Here is a 14,362-nt window from a genome sequence, read left to right as displayed (position 1 = left end):
TTTTATATCGCAATAAATGTGTTCACACTATTTAGTGGTCAATTTTTACCATTCAACCCCTCAAATTTTTGCCTAACTGGTTATCTAACATAGATAGAGTGACTCAAAGAGCAATAAATGTGTTTACACTAGTTGTAGTTACTTTACTCTTTTATCACTCAAACTTGTTGTATCATGTTGTGAAATAAAGAGGAGAGAAGAGAAGAGAAATATAGAGAATAGAACCTCTATCTAATTAGATGATCAAGGAGCATATATATATATAATACAATAGTTAGGGTTTTGCTTGGAGAACAAAACCCTAGAACATCCGGATATATTAACGAGGTTATAATGGACATCCATATTATATTTCATAACACTGCCCCTTGGATGTCCATTATTATACAAAATAAAAGTTCTCTCTTAAAATAGAATATTTCCTAATGCGCGTAAGATGCTGCCTCATTAAAAACCTTACCAGAAAAGCCCAGTGGGAAAAACTAGGGGTGAAAGTTATTCGGATAAAATCCAAAATCCAATCCAATCCAGTCCGAATTAGTAATTCGGATCGGATTCGAACTGTGTTCGGATTGGATTCGGATTAAGATTTTTTGAAAAATTGGATTTTCGGATCGGATTGGATTGAGGGTAATTGGATCCAAAAATCCAATATAACCGAATAGTAATATGCCTTGTATTATGTATTTGGATTGGGTTTAAGTGCTTAACTGATTTTTTATTATAAAAAAACCTACTCCATAGCCCAATACACATAGCACTTCAATTCTTCCCCTAAAACACTAACTGCATTTAATTCCTCATTTCCTAAATCTACTAGGCTGTTGTTGTGCTTAATTTATTTCATTGAAAAACTAGAGTTAAAAAAAAATCGAATTTTCGGATCGGATCCAATCTAGAGTATCAAAATTTCGGATTGGATTGGATCGGATTCAAACCCTAATTGGTTTGGATTCGGATTGAAAAATTGAAATCCAAATTTTATTTGGATCGGATTGGATTAGGCCCTAATCCAAACCGCACACCAAACTTTCACCCCTAGGAAAAACCATGGTTAAGGGAAAAAGAGTGCAACGCGCATCTACTCCCCCTCATAATTACATAACTTGAGATCTTTGAGACGACGCAATCCAATATGGTAAACTCATTTCTTGAAAGTAGCAGTTGAAAGTGCCTTGGTAAATAGGTCTGCCAAATTTTCACTTGAACGAATTTGTAGAACCTGTACATCACATCATTCTTCTGCAGTTCATGGGTGAAGAAGAATTTTGGTAAAATGTGTTTGTTCTATCACCTTGATGTATCCTTCCTTGAGCTGTGCAATGCATGCTGCATTATCCTCATACATAACTGTTGGAGCTTCTTTCCCTATAGATATGCCACAATCTTCTCGTATATGTTGAATTACGGACCTTAACCATACATATTCATGACTAGCTTCGTGGACAGCTAAAATCTCTGTATGGTTGGAAGAAGTGGCTGCAATGGTTTGCTTCATGGAACGCCAAGAAATGGCAGTACCACACTTGTGAACACATATCCGTTTGTATCGAGCATTATGGGATCAGACAAATACCCTGCATCTGCAAAACCAATTAAGTCTTCTTTGGGTTGGTTAGAAAAGAATAAACCATATCTTTCGTTCCTTGGAGGTAACAAGTACATGTTTTATTCCATTCCAATGCCTTCGAGTTGGACATGAGCTAAACCTTGCTAGCAAGTTCACAGAAATGATATGTCAGGTCTCGTATGGTAGCAAGATACATCAATGCCCATATTGCACTTAAGTATGGTACTTCAGGACCAAGGATTCCTTCATTTATTTCTCGAGGACGGAATGGGTCTTTATCAACATCAAGTGATCTTACAACCATTCGGCTACTCAATGGATGTGCTTGATCCAAATAAAACCTTTTTAACACCTTTTTCGTATATGTTGTTTGATGCACAAGGATTCCATTCTTTAGATGCTCAATTTGTAGCCCCAAGCAAAATTTTGTCTTTCCAAGATCTTTCATCTCAAATTCTTTCTTCAAATATTCCACTGTGTGTGAAATCTCTTTAGGGGTCCAATAATATTTAAATCATCAACATACACTGCAATTATTACAAATCCTGCCCAAACTCTTTATAAAAATGCATGGACTGATAGGGTCATTCTTATAGCCTTCACTTAAAAGTACTCACTGAGGCGATTATACCACATACGCCCTGATTGCTTCAATCCATAAAGAGATTTGTTTAATTTTATGCAGTAATGTTCTCGAGAATTAGAATTTGCTGCTTCTGGCAGTTTAAATCCTTCTGGGACTTTCATATAAATGTCATTGTCCAGTGGCCCATATAAGTAGGCTGTGACTACATCCATTAAACGTAAATCAAGTCCTTCTCTTATTGCCAGACTGATAAGAAATCTGAAAGTAGTTGCATCCACCACAGGGGAGTATGTTTCTTCATAATCAATCCGGTCTTTGTGAGAATCCTTGTGCAACTAAACGTGCTTTGTATCTCACAATTTCACCATCTTCATTCTTCTTTCGCACAAAGACCCATTTATGTCCCACTGGTTTTACACCTTTAGGTGTACGAACTACTGGTCCAAATACTTCTCTCTTTGCAAGAGATTTTAATTCTGCCTCAATTGCTTCCTTCCATTTTGGCCAATCATCTTTGTGCACACTCTTCAATAGACTTTGGTTCATGATCCTCATTTTCTTCCATAACATCAACTGCTACATTGCATGCAAAAATTTCATCGACGTCGATTTGATTTCGGTTCCATTTTATTCCAGACATGACATAATCAGTTGAGATCTCTTCATTGTCAGGTACCTGAATTTCTTCCTTTGCCATGTCTAAAGTCTCTCCTGGAGATCCTTCAAATTCTTTGTTTCCTCGGTCTGGCCATTATCAATTCCTGCTCCTTTTCTTTTGAGGATTCTTATCTTTGGAACCAATAGGTCTACCACCTTCAGGCGTGCTGTAGACTCACTAGAGTTTGATGTTTTTCTTTGGGACATCAATTTTATTGGAGCATTCACAGCTGGTATATGCGACTTGGTTACTCTATTTGGGTCAGTAAATGCGTCTGGCAATCGATTTGCTAAGCTTTGTAAATGAATTATCTTTTGGACTTCTAATTCACATTGTTTATTACGAGGATCAAGATGAGATAATGATAATTTTCCAAATGATTTCCTTCTCCAGCTGTTTATTCTCTCCCCCTAATGTTGGAAAAACTGACTCATTAAAGTGACAGTCTGCAAATCGAGCCTTAAATAGATTCCCTGTGGATGGCTCTAAATTAATTGATGGAGATTCATATCCAACATATATTCCTAACCTCCTTTGAGGACCCATCTTAGAGAGATGTGGTGGAGCAATTGGAACATATACAGCACATCCAAAAACTTTTAGATGGGAAATATTTGGTTCCTGACCAAAAACCAATTGTGATGGGGAGAACTTTTGATTACTCGTTGGCCTGATGCGAATTAATGCTGCTGCATGTAATATAGCATGTCCCCAAGCAGAGATTGGGAGTTTGGACTTCATAAGTAGTGGTCTAGCAATCAACTGGAGACGCTTTATTAATGATTCAGCTAGACCATTTTATGTGAACATGTGCTACAGGATGTTCAACACTTATCCCAAAGACATGCAATAATCATCAAAGGCTTGAGAAGTGAATTCACCAGCATTATCAAGGCGGATTGCCTTCATAGGGAAATCTGGAAAATGTGCTCGTAATCTAATCAACTGAGCAAGTAGTCTCGCAACGCCAGGTTGCGAGTTAATAACAAGGATACATGCGACCATCTACTCGATACGTCAATTAAAACCATAAAATATCTAAATGTTCCACATGGTGGATGAATTGGCCCACAAATATCTCCTTGTATAGTTCCAAAAAATTGATAGATTCAAAATCTATTTTGGTTGGTGAAGGTCGTATTATCAACTTGCCTTGTGAGCAAGCAGCACATGAGAAATCATTAGGAAAATTTCTGGTTCTTCAATGAATGTCCACATGAATTTTCAATTATTTTCGCATCATTATTGAACCAGGGTGGCCCAACCGGTCATGCCAAATAGTGAAATTATCTGCAAACTTCCTGTTTACTATGGCATATGTTTCAATTGTATTGATTTTAGTGTAGTACAACCAGTGGAAAATGCAGAATTTCTCCAAAATATTCTTAGTGCCTTGGGTAATACTCGTGATATGAAGGTATTCAACATTTCCTTCACTTATTGTCTCAATATGATATCCATTATGGCGAATATCTTTAAAGCTCAATAAATTTCTTTGAGATTTGGGAGAGTATAATGCATCAATGATTTCAAATTTCGTTCCCATAGGCAATAATATATTTGCTCTTCCGAGCGTTCAATTTTCTTTGTACTACTTGATATAGTACTCACACTAGTTTCTTTCATTGTCAAATAAGAAAATATCTCTTGCTTTTTAGTATGGTATGAGTAGTTGCACTGTCTGCTAGGCATAAATCTTCACCATTCATTGCTAACTGAACTTGAGGGGTATTCATATTCTTCAAATAAATGAAATAACAATATATATAAGAATAACTAAATACCCAGAATTTAACAATGTCACATAAAATCATAATACTAAAAAATAAAATAACATAATCCAAAAAAAAAAATCCATAGTAATAACTTAATAATCGAAAACAAAGTTTTATTCTTTAAATGACCATAATCGAAACTAAGGATTGGTTATTCCCTTCAGGGGTGGTGAAGAAATCAGCAACTTCTAGGTGAGTTGTATTGCCACAATCAAAGTCACCTTTGCCATCTTCGTACACAAGATTTGTTTTTACTTTCTTTCCCTTTTGCTTCAATGATTGTTGATAGAGGTCAACCAAGTGTTTTGGTGTACGACACGTACGAGACCAATGACCTTTTCCTCCACATCTGTAACATACATTGGTCACGTTCTCATTTTTATCTTTCTCTTATTTGTTATCATCTTTATTATCCCTCTTCTGGTGGGAATATGAATTCTTGAAAGAACAACCTCAGCCTCGACCTCAACCATATCTGTATCCACGTCCACGACCTCGACCATGTCCATATCCACGTCCACGTCCTCGACCACTATTGTTGGCATGATATTTTTCTTTCCCATTATGGGATGTCGCATTCGCTTCAGGGAATGGAGCAGAACCAGTTGGACGTGATTCATGATTTTTCATCAATAACTCGTTATTTTGCTCCACAGAGGAGACAAGATATAAGTTCAGAATATTTCTTAAAATCCTTTTCACGGTATTGTGTCTGCAGGACAACATTATTCGCATGAAAGGTAGTGTATGTATTCTCTAGCCTTTCTACATCAGTGATTTTCTCTCCACATAATTTCAACTGTGAAGTAATTCTGAACATAGCTGAGTTATATTCACTTACATACTTAAAGTCTTGTAGTCTTAAATGTAACCAGTCATAACAAGCTATTATAGTTTTCTGGTGGTCATACCTTTCCTTTAGATTACTCCAAAGGACTTGTGGATCTTTCACAGTCAAGTACTCAATCTTAAGACCCTCATGGAGGTGGTGGCGAAGAAATATCATAGCCTTTGCTTTGTTTTGACTTGTTGCTTTATTTTCTTCTTTGATTGTATCACCAAGGTCTTTTGCATCTAAGTGAATTTCAGCATCTAACACCCAAGACACAAATAGTTCTTTCCAGTAACATCAAGGGCCGCAAATTCAAGTTTTGTAAGGTTCGACATACTTCACTATATACAAGTGAATATTGCGAAATTAGGACTTCATATCAAATTGTAATTCAATATTGTAGTTTAAGTAATTCATATAGTAGGGAATGTAAGAATATAATTCAAATAAATAATGTTCCTATAGTATTGCTATACATCCAGTATAATATGATACATGTTTTAGACGCAGGAACTAAACAAAAAAAAACCAATAGTAACCAAACTGACGAGGCTTTCATATGCAGAATCAAGTCTAATATAATACCACCAAGTTGTAATTTAATAACAAACAAGAAAAATAAATAGTCTGCTCACAACAATTTTAATATTTTCCCCCTTTTTCCCTAATACAAAAAAAATAAAAACTTGTGTTTTGTCATTTTGTTTCCACTTACCAGTACCCACTCAATGCATGCATTTGAATAGGGTCTAGCTCGTATGACAGCGGCGCAGCCACATTATAACACTCAGTTAAATAAAATTCCGCTTAATTGCAAGTTTTCAACATCATTTTCTCTGTTTCTCATCTCATCTTCCATGATTGTACTTTGTTCATCTCTCACCATTCAAACAAAAACTCAAATTATTCAGCATGAAATCGCTTTTCCAAGTAACATTACTGCAATCAAAAGAGTTCATCGAGTACCAATTCGTCGACAAACTTAAAACAATATTTCAAATAGCTTCGTTAATAATCAAAATAGAACTCAGCCAAATGAATTCGACGATGCAAACGCATAAAAATTGAGAAATTCATACTTCCAAAAACAAAGAATCGCGTTAAATAGAGAAGATAATTCGAACCTTAGAGAAAATGGAGGAGACGAGATAAGCGGCGGAAGTTCGAACCTCGGGAGGCGACGACATGGAAGCGGAGACCCTGAGATTGCTGCGGAGGCGAAATTGACGACGTGGAAGAGAGAGAGTGGATCGGAAGTTGGAGTGGTTGTGCTGATAACGTGTTGTGAAATAAAGAGGAGAGAAGAGAAATATAGAGAATAGAACCTCTATCTGATTAGATGATCAGGGAGTATATATATATATATATATATATACAATACAATAGTTAGGGTTTTGCTTGGAGAACAAAACCCTAAAATATCCCGGATATATTAACGGAGTTATAGTGGGCATCCATATTATATTTCATAACATATCATTGGTTGTCTAACATAGATTAACTCAAAATGGCAAAAATCTTTATTTTTTATTAATTTAATTTTATTTAAAAATAGTGGAATCTTGTCCATTTTTTGAGTTGCAGTGGTTTCTTCCCAAATTCCAAATAGGAACAACAAAAGAAAACGGAGGGAGTACTAATCTACTTTAATACTCCTTCGTTCCATAATATAGGGGGTGAAACTTTAACCAAATATTCTCATTAATACATAGGATTATTTGGAACTTTTTCATGAATAATATTTAAAAAAGTATTAATTCCTCACATGTGCCAAATTTCAAATTAATCCCATGGGTACCATACACGTAGGACAATAAGCGAAAAAATTATTATTTTTTTATGTTAGCCAAAATAAACAACTACTCAGAGTAGCGGTTCACTTTGAGGTTAATAGCTACTCAAAGTAGTGGTTAAGTACACTAAACCATTATTCTGGGTAGCGGTTTATAAGCCTAAACTGCCACTCAGAGTAGTGGTTTACAACCTAAGTCGCCACTTGGAGTAGAGGTTCTATGTGGCCAGCAACTGCAGAGTTAGGCACTTGTAAACCGCTATTTGGAGTAGTGGTTTATATATATGCACAGAAATCCCGATCAATTTTGCTTTCCCATAATTGGCTGAAATGCTAGAAACATCACAAAATCAACTCTCAAGCCTGCAATTTCAGCACCAAATCACCTAATCTCCAATTTCATCCAACAATACCAAGTTCATCCACACATCAATAACCAAACACCAAATTCATCCAAATCCAAAATTTATCCAAGAATTTCTTAATGATGAATCAAGATTAAGAAAATGACATCTAATAATAGATCAATCACAAACATAGTTTAAAATGTGACATAGTGGTAACTAACTAACTATACAAACAATAAATGAAAGTGTTAAGCCCCTCTCTTCTTCTTTTGCGTAGGTCTAGATGAATTAGGTGTGTACTCATCACACTCCACAATGCATCAAGAGAAGATGGAGTGGTGGCCGAAGGTTGTCGGTAGGTCCTCTGACAGAATCGAGACGATAACAAAGGTGTCGTGGTAAATTATGGGCAGTGGGCGTAGAAGATGTAGAGTCGATGTATGGGCAGCAGAAGTTGACACGCCCTGTAAGATGTGACCATGCCCAACTCGGCTAACAACGTCAATACACAGCCCCTTCACGGTCTGCAATGTCTACGCATATAACTCACTCCCCATATTTGGTGACAATGACTCAGCAGCCTCCAATACAGTACTGCACCTATGAGCAACATCAGATAAAGCATATGCTTGCATAGAAAGTATATCTATAGACACAGGCTGTAATAGCCCGATTCCCGAGCTGCTAGCTAAACATACTTAAGATTCACTAATCACAATCAACGCTTAATAAACCTCGAAGTAAATATTTACTCGCAACGGAAACATAACCTATAAAACGATCCTAGTCTCCTAGACCTGTGGGTTATGGACCCGCAAAACAAAATCCTTTATATAAGACTTCAATTAAAAAAGTCATTTAATCTCAAATTCCACGGCAGAAGAATAATCTATGTTGTAAGTAATTCTAAATAAACTCTTCTATATACAAACTTAAATCTCAGACTTTATCCCATAATACACAATTCAAATCATAACTTTGCTCTCAACTTGATTCTGGCTCCCAACACAATCCTGCAACAAAGTTTGACTCTGCCACCCAGTAAGTGACAGGTCACATAAATGAAAACACTATCTGCAAAGCTGAGTACACACTGTATAATAGAAAATACAAGTTTAGGTGTGTTTTGAAAACTAATACATAGTTATGATAACAAATAATCACATTCAATTCAGTTACTATAGTTTCACAAAATGGAGAGGGGTACCATGCAGTATCAGCTGTCTCCAAACTATTGAGGGTCGTCACCCCACCTTTTACTATTCTGCTTGCAATACTTAACCAGACATGTCCTATAACGCCAGGAATTTGTCCTTCCTGGAAGGCAACAGTTAGGGACTCTACCGGCCCTAACTCGGGTGCATGTTCACGCCTCACTTTCATATCTATAATTTAAGATATTTAGTGATTCATACTCTAATCCTCAATACTCAAAATTATTATCAATTCATCCTGAATACTCATAACCCTTATCAATTCCTTTCAATTACCCTTACTTTGATAGTTGTGAAGATTTAGGGTTTTCATACTTGAAATTAGTTTTAACGTAATAACTTTAATTGAACTTAACCAATTATGGCTTATAGACTTAAATAATAATTAGACATACATTTTATCGAGAGATTACTAATTATCCATTACTACACAAGTCCATGTAATAAACACATTCCATTTAGAAGCATAATCGTAATGACTTAGAGTATAAGTGTTGTTTAGGTCAAATGAAACATCTCCAATGAACCTTAGCATGTTATATCCATGTTATATACTCAATGTACACATAATAAAATACACATCATAAGTAAATTCATTTCATAAACATGTTTTACACAAGAAAGAAACAATCACCTAACTATAGGTAGGGAAATCTCTAGGTTGAAAATAAACCAAGTGTGTACCTTCACTAAAGATGCATGCTTAACTCAATGAGACTTCTTAATCCAATTGATTATCTACTCCTGCAGCTTCCCCTGAATATGTAAAAATGCTAAAGATTAGTTTAAACAAGCTATTAGAAATGAAAAACTAAGCTTAAATGCAAGAGATGTAATCTGTTGAACTTACAACAACTTATGTGATCTTTCAGCAAGGTTTTCTATATGAATTTAAGGTATAAAGATTGAAAACAAAGCTTTAACTACTTGGTATGGATGTCCAGAAGAGTTATATGTAAATAAAAGTGGGTGTCCAAGAGGAAGAAATAAGAGAAAAGAGACGAAAACCCAAAACAGGCTTTTATAGTCTGTTTTGGAGGTACCCAGAGAGGAGGGAAATGGGTTCTGGGCAAGGTCGGTTTCTGGGTATTTCTGGGAGGTTCTTATTTGAGGTTTTATCCTTAGGTGTTGGATTACATGCATAACAAGGGTTTTGAGAGATCGACACTTAAGTAGTTGCTAAGCAGCTTTCTTTGAGCATAGGTCTAAGCTGTAGTTTCAGCTGGCCCGTTAATAATATGTAGGCAGTTTACCTTATTTAGCCACGTAAATTTTTGATGGTGCATGACCATTTTATCCTTAAGACATCCCAAACTTTGGTTTTATCCAATTTGAATAGATTTTGAGCAAGTATTCTATCTCAAAAAGCCTTTCAACTGGAGGTTCATTGCTATGTGATAAAATGATCTCTATGCGATTTTCATAATCTTAAGGAATAGGCTCTCAAGGGGTTTCTTACTTATCTATTGGTTCTCACAACTTTCTTAACCACTAATAATGATAGTGCTTATCCTCTTTGACCCTTCTTAACCATTAAGAATGATAGTGCTTATCCACAAGCTTTCTTAACCACTAAGAATGTTAGTTCTTATCCACTTACTTTCTTAACCACTAAGAATGATATTGCTTATCCTCTTTAGTCCTAGTAATGATGTTGGAGAGAATTCTAACTATTTAAAGGACCAAAGCCTGATGAAGACTTAATATAGCTAAGAAAATATTTGAACCTACTTAAAAATTCAGGCTATTAAACAGGCCGATAATGTGTAGGAGGAGGCCGCCTCAATGGATCCATCATGCGCAACCTCGTGATGCGACGATACCATATCATATACTCCTCGAAGTAATGAGAATGACCATTGAATGGAGTACCCTGAACAACACGTCTCTAACGCTCACCCCATTACGCTATGTAAGGTCGATGTCTGAGCGGATAATTCTTGTTCTTCGCCTCCGATCTATCCATGAAGGGTTGTGCTCGTATCACAAGGTGCTGAAATCGGTTGCTCGAATCCAAACTGGCGCATAACTCGAACTGGAAAGTGAAATTGCACAATGTCGAAACAAATAAGTGGAGCCAATGTGCGACATACATGTTGATCAGCTCGAAATCTAACATGTAACAACTCCAGTTTCACCTCAGTATACAACTGTCAAGTCATCTACAAAGAAAGAAAGTTCAAATATTAGGCATATGAGAGAGTTCTATTAATTAATATAAGTTATGAGATAATAGACTATATCTACCTACTCATCCGTCTGATAGTCAAGTGCATCCCTGTAATGAAAAAAGTCCACCTACTAAGTGGGACCTGATGAGGTGTACCCGAATCCAACTGAAAAGAAATATACACTATTAACCTTCTAAAAAATGAAAATAAATACGGTTTTTTCACCATATAGCCCTGACAATTTTTTTTTGCACCGTATCCCCTTTAAAGTTTCCAAATTCATCATATACCCCTCACTTTTCGAAAAATAATACATCAACTTACCCTTCTGACTAACGGTGTTAGACTTCCGTTAGTCATTAGGCCCTAATCCTCTCCTAATCCTAATTTACTACCCTAAAACCTAAACCCTAAATAACCCTAATAATAATAACAAACCCTAAAAACCTAACTAACCCTAAAGTCCCACCACCCCACCCACCAGCTCACTACCCACCCCTAGCCCACCACCCCCAACACCCCAGCCCCACCAGACCACCACCCCCACCACCCCAGCCACAACCTCGCCAACCCACCACCCCCGCCCCACCGGATTTTGGCACCTGTGACCCCCACCCCACCGGATTTTCGCACTGTGAACCCTACCCCACCGGATTTTTGCACCCCACCCCTCTGTTTTTCGAAGCCCACCCACCACCCCCACCCCCTAAAAATCCTCGCACTATCCTGTACCACCCTAAAAACGTTGAACCACCCTTGCACCACCCCAAAAACCCTTCGCACCACCCTCGTAGCACCCCTAAAACTTTGCACCATCCTTGCACCTCCCTGAAAAACGTCGCAACATCCTTGCACACTCCGATGAAAGCCAAATTTCAGCCCGCAGCCACCTATTGACAGAAGACAACTTGACATGGGGAGGGGGTTGCACGATTATGCAGGGGGAGGGGGTTACGGAATTTTTGCAGAGGGAGTGGGGGTTGTGCGAGTTTGCGAGGGAGGTGAGGGAAACTTTTGTGGTGCTGCGGGGTGTCGGAAGGTGGAGGGGGTTGCGATGCTGCGGGCGGCAAAAAGGGGAGGGGGTTGTGGCGCTGCAGGTGGCGGATGGGGGGGCTTCGGGGGTGGTGGGAGGGGACTATATAGGTGGGGGTGGGGGTGGGGTGGGGGTGGGGGTGGGGATGGGGTTAGGGTTAGGGTATTAGGATTAGGGTTAGATTTAGGTTAGTTAAGTATGATTAGAGGGTGATTAGGGGTTAATGACTAACGGAGTTTAACGTCGTTAGTCATTAAGGATTAATGGATGTATTTTTCCAAAAGTGAGGTGTATATGGTGAATTCCAAAAGTCGAAAGGGTATATGGTGCAAAAAAACATTTGTTAGGGGTATATGGTGAAAAAACCGAAATAAATAACGTTAACAAAGGTGAGACAACACGTATTACCTGATAGCTAAGGGGTCAACCCCCGGACATGATGGGACCCTAAAATAGGAACGATGTAAGCAAACTGTGGAGGTGGGTCCCGCACCCTCGGAATCATAGGCCTGCCGACGTGTATGTGCTCCCATGCCCAAAGTTGTAACAACATCATATGTCCACCTAACTCCCTCGCACCCCTCTTTGATGCCCGACATAACTGTCGATACAAGCATGCAAGGGTCCCACTACCCCACCTATATGTCCCTGCTACGTCCAGATCAGCCAAGAGTGGGAGATAAATTAACTCGACTGTATCTCCACTCTTGTCAGCAAAAAGAATGGACTCCATCAAGACATTAAGCAGAAGCCATGTCAACCTTAAAGACGAACCCTAGAACTTTAAGCTCATTCTCCGGAGTGGTGAGTCAAATCCCTAACAACTCTACACCAGTGCAACCCAATTACCCTCGCCTGAACCTATAATAGGTGGCTCGTGCACTCTAAGTCCAAGGATAACAAGGACATCCTCTATAGTATTTGTCGCCTCCCCGACAGTCAAATGAAAGGTATGTGTCTCCTATCTCAATCTCTCCACTAATGTCATCAGAATTGGTCGATCGATCTGGAAACCTCCCCCGCCAAATGGTGGATGCCGAGAAAACTAGCACGCTCAACATACTAAAGAACCCTAACGTGAACCTCCCACTCATAAGTGAGACTATGATGATGCAATCAACACGATGATACCGTGTTCGCCACTCCCCTCCAGGCATCCTCACTCTGATACTTGTCCTGGAGGGTGAGAACGCTGCGATCAGTGGGCCGGGAAATATAGATTGCACCATCAGATCTATGAACAAAAAATTTAACATAATTTAGTAATATAATGGAAAAAAAGTGATTATGATAATAAAAATACATTATGTTTTAGTGAATATGATAATAAAAATTTATGTTTGTAATGAAAACAGATTTACCCATATGTTCCCTCACCGCTCTTATTAGGGCATCTTTGCTTGTTATGTCCCGGAACCCTACAAATGCTACAACTATATTTGCTGGGCCTATCAACTACATCCACATATTTATCCGCCTCGATATTAATGGAGCCAATTCGGTCCATGTAGTACAAAAACTTCCTCTTTTGCCTAGCATATGCAGCTCTTCCGAATAGATTCTTGATGTCAACATTCTTGTACTTCGTATTCACGTTGGAAGCAAGATGTCACACACAAAATCGATTATGGGCATATGGCTCTTCCCATCGACTTTGGGGCTCATTCATAGCTGCAATGATACCCCTATGACAATCAGTGATCACACACAAACCCTTCCTATCCGTGATAGAACGTCTAATGCAAGCTAAAAACCAAGACTATGAGTCTGTGCTTTCCTCCTCCACAACATCAAAAGCAAGTTGGAATAGCTGGAAATTAGTATATGTGCCCATAGCAATCAATAATGTGACTTTGTACTTCTCATACAAGTGAGTACCATCTATAGTGATATCGACAGTGATCCTCATTATTTCTCCTCTATTCTTTTCTCCTAGCACTCTTTCGCAATCACGTTCAATGTGACCAAGAGAGCCATAAGCATAACAAAAAGTTGGGAGTCTCTCATATTTGATTTCCACCATGGAAACCTTTCTCTCCTTATTACTAAATCGTTGTATACGCCGCAGGGGTTTGCACACGTTCATCATTACTTTCACCCTTGCAGACATATTCTCACCCACTCCATCAGAATCAACCTCCAATACCTCTCCAATAATAACAGCAAGGGATCGAATATAATTGTCCTTCCTATAGTACAATGTTATATATCCTGCTTCGAAAAGGGTTGTCATTCAATGAGATCTCCGATGGTTGAACATCCCCTTTGATTTCACTCAACAACACAAGATTTTGGTCAAAAGTCCATGGTCTACCATCGAAAACGTTTGCCCTATCATGCAGCAAAGCAAACTGTACTATAAATAATTCATGTTCAATGGCACG

The 14,362-nt window shown here is 38.2% G+C and overlaps 1 protein-coding gene across 1 annotated transcript; it reads right to left on the bottom strand.

Annotated features, from left to right (window-relative positions):
- Nucleotides 1–5,054: 5,054 nt before the first annotated feature.
- On the bottom strand, nucleotides 5,055–8,195 carry LOC104901534 (uncharacterized). Its single transcript, XM_057391310.1, has 3 exons — nucleotides 8,111–8,195; nucleotides 5,501–5,681; nucleotides 5,055–5,301 (listed from the first exon to the last, which is right to left on the bottom strand). Exons 1-3 carry the CDS (start codon nucleotides 8,193–8,195, stop codon nucleotides 5,055–5,057), a joined length of 513 nt encoding a protein of 170 aa, XP_057247293.1.
- Nucleotides 8,196–14,362: the final 6,167 nt, after the last annotated feature.

Source organism: Beta vulgaris, chromosome 1 (genome assembly GCF_026745355.1).
Source record: "Beta vulgaris subsp. vulgaris cultivar EL10 chromosome 1, EL10.2, whole genome shotgun sequence".
Lineage (NCBI taxonomy): Eukaryota > Viridiplantae > Streptophyta > Magnoliopsida > Caryophyllales > Amaranthaceae > Beta > Beta vulgaris.
The sequence above is the reverse complement of the archived record's forward strand: the minus strand, read 5'-3'. Positions and strand labels throughout refer to the sequence as shown.